Source organism: Schistocerca nitens, chromosome 1 (assembly GCF_023898315.1).
Source record: "Schistocerca nitens isolate TAMUIC-IGC-003100 chromosome 1, iqSchNite1.1, whole genome shotgun sequence".
NCBI lineage: Eukaryota > Metazoa > Arthropoda > Insecta > Orthoptera > Acrididae > Schistocerca > Schistocerca nitens.
In genome coordinates this window covers 1,099,770,271-1,099,787,222 of record NC_064614.1, presented here as the reverse complement: position 1 = coordinate 1,099,787,222, position 16,952 = coordinate 1,099,770,271, and the positions used below count along the sequence as shown (strand labels likewise).

Genomic DNA, 16,952 nt, shown 5'->3' with positions numbered 1-16,952 from the left:
GCGGTTTGTGGCGCCATGTCACGGATTGTGCGGCCCCTCACGCCGGAGGTTCGAGTCCTCCCTCAGGAATTGTGTGTTGTTGTTCTTAGCATCAGTTAGTTTCAGTTAATTTAAGTAGTGTGTAAGTCTAGGGACCGATGACCTCAGCAAACCCCGTACCGTTTTTCATAAGATCTTAATTGTTTCGCTAAGTGACAGTTCTAATGGGTATCGAATATCTTCCGGACGTCAACAGCTCGGCAATAATTTCGACCACGTTGTCTCCTGCCTTCATGATTGCATGACCTAACAGGACGAGCTGAGTTTCACTAGGTCTTTTTGCAGAATGTTTGACGGATTAAGAGCAACACAGACCTGAAGGTATGTCTAGGGCATGAAGTCGAGTGAGTCGCTTACCTTTGTTGCGCGATTTCAGCAGATTTTATGTGTCCCAAACACTCACCTCAGTGTGTCTTAGGAACACATGCTGTGGCTCAAGTGAAGAATTGTGTCTCGAACTTCTTTAGTGATACAGCCTTGTAAGACAGAATTCATCGTTTTAGAAATTTTTTCATAATGCGGGGCCACAGTCGTAATATATTTCTTTGAAGTCAGTACCGCCATTAGACTGTTGCATATTTACAGTGTTACATTTACACTTACACAATCATGATTTCGGCTTCAAAGTGCGATCATCATTGCCTACGACAGGTAGGCATTTTATAACACCTAAAACACTTGATAATGGCACTTTGAAGCCAAAATCATGATCGTGTAAGTGTAAATGTAACACTGTAAATAAACAACAGTCTAATTGCCTTACTGACTTTAAAGGCATCGTTTTTGCCTTTCTTCTATTTCGGTGTTGGTATGATCACTGAATGATTCGATAGGTAACTCTAATTCGTTAGCTAATATATAGGATGTTAGGGTACAAGTGAAGGTATTGTGACCATTAGTACCGTAATATGTTCCCACTTCAGTCTGTTAGTTGTTCTTCCTCTGCATCTAACACTCTTCCCGGAAACACATCACATAATTTACCACCTGATGTTTTCTGCACAGTCGTAGCTGCACCCCTAAGTGGACTAAACCTGTCGTTAAGGGCTAACAGTTTATTCAGAGCAAACTTTTTCCATTCGTTTATAGGATTTTTTATTTTGTCATGGCAAAAATTGCCTCTGAATATATCCTTGTTTTAGTTGATGTGTTTTTAATAGCGAATGTTCTAATCACTTTATTCACTGACCATTTTTATACTATCAGACTGGTATAATTTTTTAAACAACTTTATTAAGTCAAGGAATAGAGTCACTAGTAAATCACTTTTATTATTGCACATTTGGATTACGGAAGGATCCTCTTTCTCTACCTGCTGTGCGGAGCATGTTGAAGAAGTTCAAATCAACTGCAGACCTGGGCGTCGCTCCGGGAAGACGCCGACGACCAGTTACGCCACAGGTGGTTGATGAAATCTCTGTTTCTATGGCAGACAACGCTGCGCGCAATTCCCGATCGTCAGGCAGCCCGCGTTCTGTGTCACGACCGTTAAACATCCCGTGGTCCACTGTACGGAAGGTGCTTCGAACCATTCTCAAATGGTATCCGTACAAGATACATATCGTACAGGAGCTTGCACCACACGACGCACGACGACGTGTTGACGTCGCTCCCCACTTTCTCACAAGGACTGAAGTTGACAAGGACTGGCCCTGGACACTCCTACGGACGAATGAGGAGAACACACAGAATTGTTGAGTTTGGGGATCTCCACCTGCAGTTACTGTGCATGAAGTTCCTTTGTATGGAGAACGTGTCATCACATGCTGTGGCTTCAAGGCTAATTTCATTCTTTCTTGAACAGGTTGGCGCTCAAGGACCAAAGACGTGCGGTGTGACTGGCCAGCGTTACCGTGATATGCTTCGCCAGCACGTCATACCCGCCCTACAGGAGAGAGACGCATTGCACTCAACAGTTTTCATGTAAGATGGCGCCCCACCGCACGTCGCTCGTGAAGTCCACCTGTTTCTCCGAAACACATTTAAAAACGATCGAATTATCAGCCGATCGTTTCCCAAATGCTTGTCCGGTATAATCACCTGATCTCACTCCCTGTCATTCCTGGTTGTGTGGCTACCTGAAGGACAGGATTTACTAGGTGAACATTCACACATGTGCTGATCTGAAGCGCAGCATATCAAGAGAGGTAGCCAACATACCTACGGACATGATTCGTTCTGCTGTGCAGAATGCAATCCAGCGCTTTCAGACTCTTCTGGACATTGATGGGCGCCATATTGAGCCCCTTTCGTAACAGTAACGGAACCAGTATGTAGTGGCATCATGTACCGCAGCAGCACTTTAAAAGTGTTTCAGTTGATTGGAGTCTGCATTATTTTTCTTCCCCATGTCCTTGACATTCATGCTTCCAAGTTTGGTCCCCTCTCGGTAACTATTTTCCGTGCTATAACGTGTTAACTAGGGAAACCACCCAGTATATACAAGATGGAACGGGTATAAGTGCAGATATTTTTTGTATGTGGTATCGTTGCATGTACACACCTCAGTGTGTCGTTTGTTTTTCCTCTGCGTCGAGCAGTCTTCCCACAAACACGACACAAAGTTTACGACTTGATGTTTTCTGCACGCTTGTAACATGCTCTGTCGTCGTAACTGCGTGACAAGGTGAGCTGTGCCTGGCAATATAGACTACGTGTTTTGCGTCCATGTATCCAGGTCTCAATGTCTGACCTACAACCCAGGGTAAAATAAACATTAATGGCTTGCTTGTGCCACTTGTATCTGGAGGTAATACCAACCTAAAAACATTCAATTTTATATCTACAATCATTCGACTGCAAATGACGTAAATGCTGATGTAATGTTGTCTTCAGTCACCAACAGAAATATCTGCACTCAATCCTATTACATCTCGTATAGCCTAATGTCTTTTTTTTTTTAATTTTGACAAAATTTATTGCCCTGTTCCAGTTGAAAAGGGCAAACGGCCGAAATTTCAGTTGCGGATTTCATAGTTAAATAATTTCATTGGGCAAAGGTGACGATGACGTATTTTAAAAGATTTTATATCACTGTAGACTCGTTGGAGGAAGAAGAAATTGAGCGACTTTCAAATTCCGCGAAGGAAGAAAACTTCTCCAATTATGCAGCTGAATCTACCAGTCGCGGTCTCCCAACCCACAGTTCTATATGACATTTCTTAAAACACAAAAATAAAACAAGTAGCGGTCCGCCAGAAGCAGTGAAATCATCTTTTATGATAGAAATTCCATCATGCCTAGTATCTAATGATGTGTCAGACTGTGTTACGGCTTATATTTTCAGTACAGCATCGAAATGAAACATGAGGAGTAGGAAAATGGAAAAACAAAAATTAGTACTGGTAGCATTTTAAATAATGCACTACAGGAGTGCGTTAACGAATTTATATTCATCATCTTAAAGTTTGAATACACTAGATGGAATGAAAATTCTTTTACATTTCGCAATAGAAGTTGTCAAAAGTGGTGAGATACATGTCAATGAGTTTAGGAAAAGCCTTGTATGACAACGCATCGAGTGGAAAATTTTTTGCACAAAAACTAGCATTTGTTGTTTTGCACACTTTGTGTAAAGGATATGCAGAGATGAATACATTATCACATGAGAGGGAGAAATGGATGTCAGACAGAAACAATACTGTTATAAAATGAGTGGGAGGTATTGTATCATTTGAAGATTTGCCATGTATAACACCCGAATGGCACAGCTATATGGGGCGTATGGCATAAATGTAGACCCAGTATCAGAGCAGTCTCTTAAAGAAAGGCGAGTGCCGAACGTGGCAGCATGTTCCGAGTTCACCGACTTTCAGCGTAGGAAGATAATCGATGTGACACGTGTGGGCCGCAGTTGATCGGAGATAACGCTTTAATTCGGCCTTCCACCGTCTACAGTGTCTCCGGTGGATCTATAATGCCACAGAGACAACGTCTCCACACGTGTAAACCGCTGCAAAGGACGACCACAGTTGTTTGTAGAGCGGATGTCACGTCGCCTCCGCACTGCCATTCGGGGCGACCGATGGTCTGCTGTGAGTGTGGGGCATCGGGAAACCATTTCTACCCACAAAAATGAACAGCATTTGCTACAGCATCCGGTGACTGGCATCATATGCAGTGCCCTCAGTACAATTATGAATTACGATCATAAAAAATAGCAAACTGGAATGAATTACCTTTATCGTGGGCTTGAGCCAGTAATTCGTCGAAATCTTCCATGGTACCGAAAACTGGATCGACGTCTGTGAAGTCGGAGATGTCGTAACCATTATCAACCATAGGCGACTTGAAGAACGGAGACAGCCAGACTCCTGTTACACCAGCCTCTACTAGGTGGTCCAGCTTCTCCGTTACACCTGTGGGCGCAAATGACACACAACCAGTGAAGAACGAGGGCGATTTGGAAGTACTGCGTGCTACGTGTATTTGAAATGCCAACAGTGACATACAGTGCCAGACTTCATAATTGTAATATCATGCGGATGGTAAACAACAAACTTTAAATTGATAACAAGTGTACTACATGGAAACTCCAGGAGGAATATGGTTAATGCAGTAAAAGACGGATTGTTATTTACCATAAAGAGGACACGTCAATTTGCAGACGGGTGCAATTAAAAGACACTCACATAAAGCTTGCGGCCACAGTCTTCGTCGGTGACACACACACACACACACACACACACACACCATGTCTTTACAGTAAGTAACAATCTGTCTCCTTCTACAATGTTGAATAGTATTTTAGTGCAACTGCGCTAAGTAGGTTATAGTGAAAAGAAGCAAGCCATCTGGCATGTCCCTCTTCATTTAGTATGAGAATAACTCTCCCCTTAGAGGATAATTAGAGGGTGGAATACGACATGAATGTTTTATAAAAAGGATTGGACTACAACAATTGTACATACTGACTTCCGACTAACTTGAAACCATAGTTATGCACATTTAACGTGGTGCAGGTCTTCTTTTCTTTCTACTTTTTTGAATGTATGGGAATAGTGCAGAACTCTTGATCTGGACAAGTACAGCACCGTCCATTGCAACGAAGAAAGCACGTCGGACATATGCACAAATTGGCAATCTCAGGTGTTGCCTCAACGAAAGTCACCTCACCGGCCGAGCTCCAGAGAATGCGAGCTATGGTGCATTCGTGAGCCACTTCCAGTACTGGGGACACGCCGAAGCCACGGAAGAAAGTTTATTAGTGTGAGGCTGGCGCTTTTCCTGTTTTGAAGAGTTCATTCAACAGATAACAGTCTTACGCTGTCCTAAAGGGACACAGCTTGCCAAAAAATAAAATAAAATAAAATAAAATAAAAAAATAAAAGGATGACCTCTGATACAAAGTTAATTGCTTGGCGTGGAACGGTAAAATTGGTAAAAATGTTTGTGACTTCGCAAAGCAGAGGCAGAAGCAATAGTTTTTTGAGAAGAAAGGGTGGATTGTAAAGTCATTGATATTTTAGCGTGACACTCCTTCTTGGAGTGATTGTTTTTATACAAAGGAATTACGCTATTCGCTGACTGACTGTACTTATTCAGCGGTTGGCAGGCATGACCTACTTGGCAGGAAGAAAAGAAGAGGCTGCATGATTCAGTTAGAGCACAGAGACTTGGTTGTGAGACAGAGATATGGAAGGGTCGAAGAGTTCGTCCAGAGATGGGGAGGCACAGATCTGGTGCGTATCTTTGCAGCCAATCAGGGTGCAGAGTTCGTGTTCACGACAGCACGACCCTCACCCTATACCACACAGGCACTAGCGTATTTCTGTAAGTCTCATGCCGAATATTTACGGTGGCCATTATTAGCAGCACTGGAGTCATATGACAACCCTCCGTCCGCATTTAATTAAATCTTTACAGTTATGTCTCAAGCCTGACAGTGCTTTAGGAGATGCATGCATTCGTCAATCTAACAGTCAAGGGAACAGTCACAGCATTTGTAGCAATAGAAGATCGTGAGGAACTGTAGAATGTCAGTTGTGTCCATAACGAATGCTCAGATTTTCGTTCAAGTAACGCTGAAAACCAGCGGGTTTACTTTGTATAATTCTCCTAGGACACATTTTGTAATATCAATTGAACTGCTTTCATAGTGAGATGCGATTAACGTGTGTTTTCAGTTGAATTAATTAATGCGTTCATTTAAAACTTGTTTCTGTTAACACCTTCCATTAATATCAAATTTAATAGTATGCAGTTCTCCACTTTCGGATCCGCAGCTGGGGCTATGAATTTTCCGTGTTAGTCATTCCGTTGTTCACAATAATTTCTGCTTTTTCTTAAAGGCGCGTCTGCCTCTTTATTAACGTCTTGGGTAACGGTAAACATTTTAAGCACACATGGTGTTTTGCGTAGTAATGCCATCTACATTCTGTATTCAATGAAACGTTACGCAAGAGGTTACACATTCGGAGATCGCATCTGAATGTTGGTCGTATGTGAGAAGGTTGTCTTACGGTTTGTGTAAGAAGGAGAAACCTCCAGCACCACGTGTAGAATTCGACAGGGGCATGTTTGTGGCCCATGGAGCGTGAGTTATCACTGTGCGGCATTGCTACTCACTTGGGTCCGTACCCCACGACTGTTATGCGAATATGGAATCGATAGGTTCTGGAGAACCATGTGCAACTTCATGCAGTACCTCAGCGGTACCATACAAATACCGCCCGAGAGGAGAGACATTGTTCACTCGCCTGTGCAAGATTTTACGGCTACGTCACATGCCACGAGTTGGGAAATGGGTTTCTTTGCAGCAAGAAAAGTATCCACTGGGACAGTGCGACGATGTCTGGAGCATTACGGACTGCTAGCACAGTGACCATTTTTTGGGCTTCCAATGAGGCAGCAGCAAACAGAATCACCGACAGTGATGATGATTATGTTTGGTTTGTGGGGCACTCAACTGAGCGGTCGTCAGCAGTCCAATCGAGCCACTGTCACGAATGATGATTATGACGAAATGGTGAGGGGCAACACAAACTCCCAGTACCTGGGCAGAGAAGATCCCCAACCCGACCGGGAATCGAACCCGGGACCGCGTGGTCCAGAGGCAGCAATGCTAGCCACTAGACCACGAGCTGCGTACTTCATCGACTGTGGAGTGCCAAACGGCAACAATGGCCACAGGTATGGTACCTCGTCGTCTACTGACATGACTGCTGGTACTGAAAAAAAAAAAAAAGAAATAAAAGGCCATGATCATGTTGGAAGTATACGTGTATGGAGGACAAAAGTTGCCCGATTCCATTCGTCATCGTCTAGTACCTGGTGTGATGCTATGGGCTGCCGGTGGGCACAAGGTCACGATCACCTCTGGTTCGCATAGTTTGCAATTTCGTCAGTAGGTGTATATGACGTGATAGGGCCGTTGGCTGCACGCAGATTTCCAAGTCTACGTGACTTTATCTTTCGACAAGATAACGGAAGACCGCATGTTTCCACCACCACTAGCTAGAGAGAAGGCCGTGGCGTGCTTGGTGTGATGTCATGCGAAGTGGCCAGGCACGGCGAGGCGCTGCACTGGCCGATTCGATGTGCACGGTCTGCAGTCTTTCTCAAACGATTTTGCAGAATCTATTCTGTAAAAAAATTGCTTTCTACGTTACTTGGAGAGTCATACCTGTACGTCAGCCCCATGGTGAAATGCCCATCATTTCGCTACTGCTAATAGTTACTGTCATGTTTCTCATACAAGTAACAAATTCGAAACCATAGCAATGAAACTTAAGTGTCGCTATGTATTTGCTTCTGGTGTATATTAGACTACAGTTGCTGTGCATGAGATGTGGCTAGCTTCTTCAATTTTTTTTTTTAACTTAGAAGGGGATCAGTATCTGCCTCCACTCTCGAGAAAATGAATTTTATGTAGCATGTTTACTTGAGATCATTTGAATGAAATATTCATAAGACCCCTCATACAACGTAAATTTTCGGAGATATCGAAAAGAGACTTTGGCAAATGACGGAAGGTAAAACGGAGAGTACGTTGTCATAACATTAACAAATGGAATATTACCTACAACGATACTGGAGAAGCTACCCTTTTTTTTTTCAAACCAGTACTGTAATGGTTTTAAGAGTCATTGACAGCTAATGAAAAGAGAATTTGTTACTATGAAAAACTTGAATTTATTTTCTTATGTTACTGTAAACTGACACAATGAAATTTATCACAAGATTTTTTTCTAAACTTCAGTTATCTGTGACATTTGAAAAATTGCAGCAAATAGCCCACCATCCTTCCCTTCGTATCCCTGACCAGAGCGATGTACTGAATCTTATATCTCTTTATTTATCAGTGGAAGCGACTTTGAGGAAGATTTGGCAAGGTTCTTCTAGTCGTCACTTTGTTCACAGATTCAGAGTTACAAAAGATTTATTGGGTCAGTTCCAGTCTGCAGAAAAAAAGGCCGAATTATTCTATGAGAATTAACAAATTTGATGCCTGTTTACCTGTGGTTAACAAGTCATTAAAGTCAAAACAGATTCTAAAATTACATAATTTTTCATTAACACAACTAAAGAAAATTAAGGTGAAGACTTTCACTACTTCATTCTGAATGGGACGAGAACGAAAAGATGATACACTATTTATTGTGAATTATTTTCATATTTCTCAGATGAAGAATATGAAGAAAATCCATTTGTATGTTTCAATCTGTGATGTTCACTATTAAAAATACGATGGGTTACACAATTTCACTAAAATTGAACAGAATTGGCCAATTATTTTTATCTGAAATGTTAACCTTTTCTCCTTTGAAGAAGTATCATCAATTATGAGTAACGGCTGCATTATTGGTTGTTACAGTTTTAATGTTGCTTCTTTTGGAATACACAGTATAATTTGCACAAACACATGCAGCATTACCTATTATGGCTGAATCCTGAAACAGAATGTCGTATTAAACAAACAATTGGTAAGCAGAGAGGTTAATAGGTTAAGGAAAGTCTCATTCTGTCGGGTTACAATAACATAATGGAAGATATTTCATGTTTTTCATACTGACAAGTTCTCTTCTCCGAACCATCGATGACTCTTAAAAATTGCAGCACTCGTTTGAAAAAATGAAATCTGTAGCTTCTGCTATATCGCCTTAGATAAAGTTCCGTATGTTAACAGTGTGGGAAAACTATCACGTCTTTGTGTCTATCATATGCCAAAATTTCGTTTTGATATATCGAACAGTTTACGAGATATGTGGGAACTTACGAAAATTTCATTCAAACAATCGGAAGTGAACGTGCTACATAAAATCCATTTTCTCGAGACTGTAATGTTTTAAGAGTCATTGACAAGTAATGAAATGAGAATTTGTTAGTATGAAAAACTTGAATTTATTTTCTTATGTTACTGTAAACTGACACAATGAAATTTATCACAAGATTTTCTTTCTAAAGTTCAGTTATCTGTGACATCTGAAAAATTGCAGCAGATAGCCCACCATCCTTCTCTTCGTATCCCTGACCGGAGCGATGTACTGACTCTTGTATCTCTTTATTTATCAGCGGAAGCGACTTTGAGGAATATTTGGCAAGGTTCTCCTAGTCGTCCCTTTGTTCAAAGATTCAGAGTTACAAAAGATTTTTATTGGGTCAGTTCTAGTCTGCAGCAAAAAACGTCAAAACAGATTCTAAAATTACATAATTTTTCATTAACACAGCTGATAATGACCCTCTCCCAAGTTTAAAGAAAAATTCAAGAAGTTAGTTACATTTCATGACAGCAACATATGGTGAAATACGCACCAAATGGAAATTCATAATTACCATTATATTTCATTGCTGCGTTTTCGGCTTTGTTACCTCTATGTGAAACTTCACAATAACTATGACCGTTAACGAAACGACGGTCACTTCTCCATGAAGCTAATATATGAAGCTACAGGAAACGTAGAAATTAATTTTTTTTTTCCGGGTAGATTCTGTAAAATCGTTTGAGAAAGACTGAATATCGTACGCCTCGAATCTGTCGACGCAGCGCCTCGCCAAGGCTGGACCGCTGTGCGTGACGTAACGTGCGCCGAGGCCTTCCCTTCAGGTGGTGATTCTGAGATTACCCGCGCTGTTCTGTCCTATCTCGATAGATCGTGTGTTCGGCTATTGACCAGCACAATCTGCAGATTTCTCTCTCACTGAAATACCTAGTCGCAGGTTGCAGAGATGATAGCCCGCCACCGGTCGACAGGCACTGCGATTGATTAACCCTGGCATAGGACTGAAGCAGTATGGAATGACGTAATGGTGTGCGTCATCCAAGCTCAGTTCCACTTAGTCCGTAGCTGCCAGACGTGTAACAACATTCCACATAGAGTATACAACCAAATAACTTATAATCTTAATCATGTACCCTTTCTACTATACTGTCTGCACACAATAACAAAAATACGTTATTTGCGATACTTCCGGATTTTAACAGCCATTTCCCGTACTGCAACCTCGAAGCTACCTTAATGTCTTCTGTATCCAACCAGGATACGGAAGATGGAAAAATGGAGCTACTTCAGAAACAAGGTAAGGACAATAGCGAGGCTCAGCTGTGGTATGTTCGTGACCTGAAACCACCCACAGCAACGAAGGCATTTCCAGCCAACGCCATACTCCTCTCATCCTAAGTGTAACACGGCAGTAAACTTTTCGCTCAGCTCATATGTTAATAGATTTCCCTCCTCGTCTATCGTAAGCCACGCCCCAAAGTCTGAGGTCACGAACGATTATAAGAGTTTTTTATTATTATTATTTGAGGTTTGCGACTGCTGCGTCGCCAAAAAGTGTAGAGAAATGGCCATTTTACCGGCACTTTCTTAGGAGAGCTCAGAAGATTTTATCATTTATAATTTTTGTAGTACTGATAACATATGGTATTTCAAAACTGTCATCCCGTTATTCTTGCCAACAAAATTCTCGGCCTATCTATTGTATTGTATTGTATAGAACTGTGGACCTAGAAACGACGGAGAGGCTTCGTCCCCGCCGCAGCCCTCAGTGGTAAACAACCCCACAACCGGCTACAGCAGTCCACTCACCCCCAAAAACATCCATTTTTCATATTAGTTGCATTGTGCTGCCACCTACTGCCAGGTACTGCGTATCAGCGACCTCAGTAATCATCAGACAACGTGAGAGAGCAGGATGGGGCGACCCGCAGAACACATGGACTTCGAAATTGGCCAGGTGATTGCGTTTCACTTGTGTCAAAAGTCTGCACCTGTGATTTCCGCACTCCTAAACATCCCTAGGTCCACTGTTTCCGATGTGATAGTGAAGTAGAAACGTGAAGGGACACGTACAGCACAAAAGCGTACAGGCCGACCTCGTCTGTTGACTGACAGAGACCGCCGACAGTTGAAGAGGGTCGTAGTGTGTAATAGGCAGACATCTATCCAGACCATTACATAGGAATTCGAAACTGCATCAGGATTCGCTGCAAGTACTATGACAGTTAGGCGGGAGGTGAGAAAACTTGGATTTCATGGTGGAGCGCCTGTTCATAAGCCACACATCACGCAGGTAAATGCCAAACGACGCCTCAGTTAGTGTAAGGAGCGCAAACATTGAACGATTTAGCAGTGAAAAAACGTTGTGTGGAGTGACGAATCACGATATATAACGTGGCGATGCGATAGCAGGGTAAGGCGAATGCCCGGTGAACGTCACCTGCCAGAGTGTGTAGTGCCAACAGTAAAATTCGGACGCGGTGGTGTTTTGGTGTGGTCGTGTTTTGCGAGGAGGGGGCTTGCACCACTTGTTGTTTTGCGTAGCACTATGACAGCATAAGCCTACATTGATGTTTAAAGCACCTTTTTGCTTCCCACTGTTGAAGAGCAATTCGGGGATGGCGATTGCATCTTTCACCATGATCGAGCACCTGTTCATAATGCACGGCCTGTGGCGGAGTGGTTACACGACAAAGACATTCCTGTAATGGACTGGCCTGCACAGAGTCCTGACCTGAATCCTATAGAGCACCTGTGGGATGTTTCGGAACGCCAACTTCGTGCCAGGCGTCACCGACCGACGTCGATACTTCTCCTCAGTGCAGCACTCCGTGAAAAACGGGCTGCCATTCCCCTAGAAGCCTTTCAGCACCTGACTGAAAGTATGCCTGGAAGAGTGGAAGCTGTCATCGAGGCTAAGGGTGGGCCAACACCATACTGAATTCCACCATTACCGATGGAGGTAGCCACGAATTTGTAAGTCATTTTCAGCCAGGTGTTCGGATAATTTTGTGACATAGTGTATTTTGGGCAGTAAATGGACGTTACATATTTGCAATCTGGCAACACTGTAATCAAATGTGACGGCCGTGGTGGCCGAGCGGTTCTAGGCGCTATAGTCTGGAACCGCGCGACCGCTACGGTCGCAGGTTCGAATCCTGCGTCGGGCATGGATGTGTGTGATGTCCTTAGGTTAGTTAGGTTTAAGTAGTTCTAAGTTCTAGGGGACTGATGACCTCAGAAGTTAAGTCCCATAGTGCTCAGAGCCATTTGTAATCAAATGTACATTTACAAACTCTGTCCACGTACAGCAGGAGTTCTGTGTAAATTGTGCAGGTGACAGCGTTTTGCTTTAGTATGCAGGAAGTCGAGGGTTTGACTCTGGGTTGAGGGTTATTTGCTGAAATTAGTCTGCGTGGTACTGTACCTTGTGTTTTAACCGTCATACAGTTATTACATAGGGTCTGCTGCAAAACATTTGCATTCAAGCACTCCTAATGGAAGTACAATCGTTTTCAGTCGTCAGCTTTTAATTATGCCTTTTACACATCGTGCACGCGTATTGCTTTGCGCCACTGCATCTACTTGATTTCAAACTTGTTTTGCGTGTGCCCTCCCCTAATGTTCCCATCAGTTAACACTATTATTGTTGCCACGCTCGGGTCCATTACTTTTCGTTATCGCCTTACGTCACCAGTATAGCTAGCAACATTCGTTGCAAATAATTTCGATGGGACCATTGGGGGAGGGCGCACAGAAACCAGGTTTGGAATCTAGTAGATGCAGTGGTGCGAAATTCGCGTCCACGACGTGCAAAAGGCTTCCATAAAAGCTGACCAATAAAAGCTATTATAATTCCCTTCCTGTGTTCGTAGTACGCAACAGCAAATGTTTCGTATAAGACCTACTGTGATCGCAGTATGATGATTAAAACGCCAGGTACCGTACCACGCAGACTACATTTAGCAAAGAAAAGCAAGTACGCCTCAAACCCGAATCGAACGCTCGACGTCGTGCATGCTAATCCAAAACGCTGTCCACCGCACCAACTACAAAGCGCTGCTCTGCCTGCTGACAAAGGTAGTTACCGTACATGTCATTACAGTGTAGACAGATTGCCAATCTTTAAAGTCCATTTACTGTCCGAAAGAGGCGAAGGACGAAATTTTGTGACAGAGATTTTTGCGTTGCCAGTATGTGAGGAATCGCGCTGCGAAGTCCGAGTGCGCTAATCTCTCCTCACCCTGTATACCAGGTGTCTCTCATAAGCATTATCAGGTGTATTTTCTCCTGTGTTTCCGCAGATATTTGCAATTTCGTTTTTTAATGTGTGTCTGGAGTCATTCCAAATAAGCACTGTTGACCACATCTTTAATGCGACTCCCGGTGTCAACGGAAAGCGTTGGTTGGTCTCCCGTTACAAACAAAAATATTTTTCAAGAGAAATTTCACGTACCTATTCGTCAAAGCTGTCCCAGATTAGTCTAGTGCGATATTTTCTTTACAGTACTTATTAAAAGGGACTGTGAAACACGAAGATTATCTGGTAATCCAGCAGCAGTCCTTGACCAACTTGTTTCTGCATCGCATTGTCTTACCGCCACGTAGCAGCGCTGCTCAGTCGCTGCTGGGATACTGCTTATTCTTCAGCTTTTACATTACGCATCGCTAAATCTAATATCGTGCTAGACTAATTTGAAACCGCTCTATCGAATGGAGATTTCGTTGTAACGTGAAACAAAGCGGAGTTTTCCGCTGTCACTGGACATCGGATGAAACATATGATGTGTAGCATTTGTGTGGGCCGATTCCATCTACAAAAACGGAACTCTAAATATCTGCCAAAACGTCGGTGAAAATGTGCCTGACGACTCTTAGGCTAGCAAAAGAAGCGAAGCACCCAGAACACCCGATTTGATGTTTATGTAATAGTCAGTTATGTAACTTCACGTCAGTGCCTGCCATCCGAGAATAAGTAACGGACTACCTGCGACATTCTGAGTCGTCCTGCAGCATTGATCGGTCACTAATACCAGCCGGTCTAAATAATTACAGCCACATGAATAGCTGTCGTTAACACCCCGACACAAACGGCTGTATCTTGATTGGTACCATGATCGGGACGCATACGCTACTGATGAATGGTGTCGCGTTGTGTTCATAGACGCATAGCGGTTCTGCAATACGCCGGTTGATCATTGACGGCTAGTTTGGCGGCGTTCTGCATACAGGTGCATTCCGAACAATGTTTTGGAGAGCCACACTGGTGTTAATCCTGGTGCCATCAGGAATGAATTCAGGTCTCGGTCGGTGGTGGTTGAGAGAACTCTGACGGCACAACGGTACTTCACGGACATCGGGCGTTCTCATGTGTTGCCTCTCATGCGCTAGTATCGTGGTGCCATTTTTCAACAGGACAATGCTCCGCACATGAAAGGTGTGTCTATTTCTGCGTGATGTTGAGATAACCTTGCGGCCAGCAAGATTCTCAGATATGTCCCCGACAGAACAAGTATGTGACCATTTCGGACGTTAACTCTGTCCCAGTGCCAGTAAATATGATTTCAAGGAATAATTACAACAAAGGCTCGCTTGCCTCAGGACAAAATACAATGGCTATATGACACCATTGCCACCCGAATCACGTATGCAATTATGTCAGAGAGACTACAACGTCATTCTGGTGTTGGGTGATCGTTCCGAGTACTTTGCAAATTTCACTGATTTAACAAATTAAATTTAACTTAATTACGTCTCCAGAATGAGATTTTCACTCTGTAGCGGAGTGTGCGCATATATGAAACTTCCTGGTAGATTAAAACTGTGTGCCGGACCGAGACTCGAAGTCGGGACCTTTGCCTTTCGCGGGCAAGTGCTCTACCAACTGAGCTACCCAAGCACGACTCACGCCCCGTCCTCACAGCTTTAGTTCTGCCAGTACCTCGTATCCTACCTTCCAAACTTTACAGAAGCACTACTGCGAACCTTGCAGAACTAGCTCTCCTGAAAGAAAGGATATTGGGGAAACATGGCTTAGCCACATCCTGGGGTATGTTTCCAGAATGAGATTTTCACTCTGCAGCGGAGTGTGCGCTGATATGAAACTTCCTGTCAGATTAAAACTGTGTGCCGGACCGAGACTCGAACACGGGACCTTTGCCTAGAGTACTTGCCCGCTAAAGGCAAAGTTCCCAAGTTCGATTTTCTGTCCGGCAGACAGTTTTAATCTGCCAGGAAATTTCTTAATTACGTCTCCTCTTCCCCCAATGAATGGTTCACTTTTTGCGAGGCGGTATAAATTGTGCGTCCGCATTTGAGGTTACACTGACAAAACGGACGGAGAATTCTACATAATTATAACAGAAGGCATGGTGTTACTTCTTAGCCGATTGTTCCGCAGAATGCTGTCGCCGCCAGATAGTTAGTTCTCGTGACACACCTTTAAGGTCACCCACGCCATCCCCGTCGCTGTCCCTGAAGGACCTGGGGTAGATCTGGTAGATGATGCCCGCCTGCCACCACTGGAGCGGCTCCTCCGCCTCCTGCGAGGTCGACGCGGCCAGCACGAGCAACAGGCACAGCAGCGACGACAGCAGAGCCATCACTCCAGGTTGGACCTGCACTGTCGACCTCAAAGCCCTGTAAGCTCGCTGCAGATCCGCTAATATACTCCACTGAACGTTTCACGCGGCAGGGGATCAGCCGTATCTCAGCAAGGACTGCGGGGGCCGACAAAGAACAGCAATCCATCATAGCTGACAGAGGCCGCCCACGCACATGTGATACGTCGTTATTAAGTGTTATTTTGCAGAAGATTGTGTACCAGTGTCCGTGTTCCGAAATGTCCCCTCTGGGTCTTGCGAAATCAGTGCACTGTTATTGTTGGTCCGCCGTTCTGATACTTGCCTAGAGTTCAACCTCTCCCTCCTTTGTATTCCGTAACAGTATTGGTGCAACCTTGTAATTTCAGTGTTTTTCCTGTTGACACAATCAAAGCAATGGTGGTCTACGTCCGAAACTGGTATAATTAAAGTATACTAACATGAAGCTGCTTGTCACAATATTTTATGGATAATTAATAGCTGCTGGCAGTTAACTGGTTAAAATATTCGAGCACGTTAATTACTTGTTGCAGAGGTCATTTATAGTATATAATGTAATGACATGCAACAACACAGTTTACAGAATATTAAGGGGAGTCGGAACGATCCATCCCCTCCATGTTAATTTTAGCAAATAGAAGGAACATTTTTTCTAAAACCATTAAACATATTGCTCTGAAATTTGGACTACATTGGTACTTAAATATGGGTCCATGCTGACCTATTACAAATGGATTCACCTAACCGAAAATAATATTCAGATTAATAAGACAAATACAAGTATGTAATATTTTTACACAAAATAAGCTACAAGTTTCCAAATAAAAAATTTCTATGCAATAAATTGAGTTTCCCAGGAGGAACACTAACACAGATTACTTTCAAATTTAGCTTCGATGTGTGTCAGCCATTCAATATAATTGGATAAGTTATCAAACATTGTGGTAGCAGCATTATTCGTCCCTTTCTGAGCTAAAGTCAACTTTAATTAATAGAAATGATGGTCGGTTTTCTTCTAGTATTGTCGTTAAATCTTCTGACCACTAATGCATTATTTACAAAAAATTTCATGACAATAAATACGTAGTGT

The 16,952-nt window shown here is 43.1% G+C and overlaps 1 protein-coding gene across 1 annotated transcript in view; it reads right to left on the bottom strand.

Annotated features, from left to right (window-relative positions):
* Positions 1 to 15,878, bottom strand: part of LOC126230929 (uncharacterized) — a 344,514-nt gene extending 328,636 nt beyond the window's left edge. The window contains exons 1-2 of the mRNA XM_049942408.1: positions 15,700 to 15,878; positions 4,218 to 4,397 (exon numbers count right to left, since the gene is read on the bottom strand). Coding sequence (XP_049798365.1) covers positions 4,218 to 4,397; positions 15,700 to 15,862 — 343 coding nt within the window. The 5' untranslated portion in view covers positions 15,863 to 15,878. The remainder of the gene's footprint in view (positions 1 to 4,217; positions 4,398 to 15,699) is intronic.
* Between the last annotated feature and the right edge of the window lie 1,074 nt (positions 15,879 to 16,952).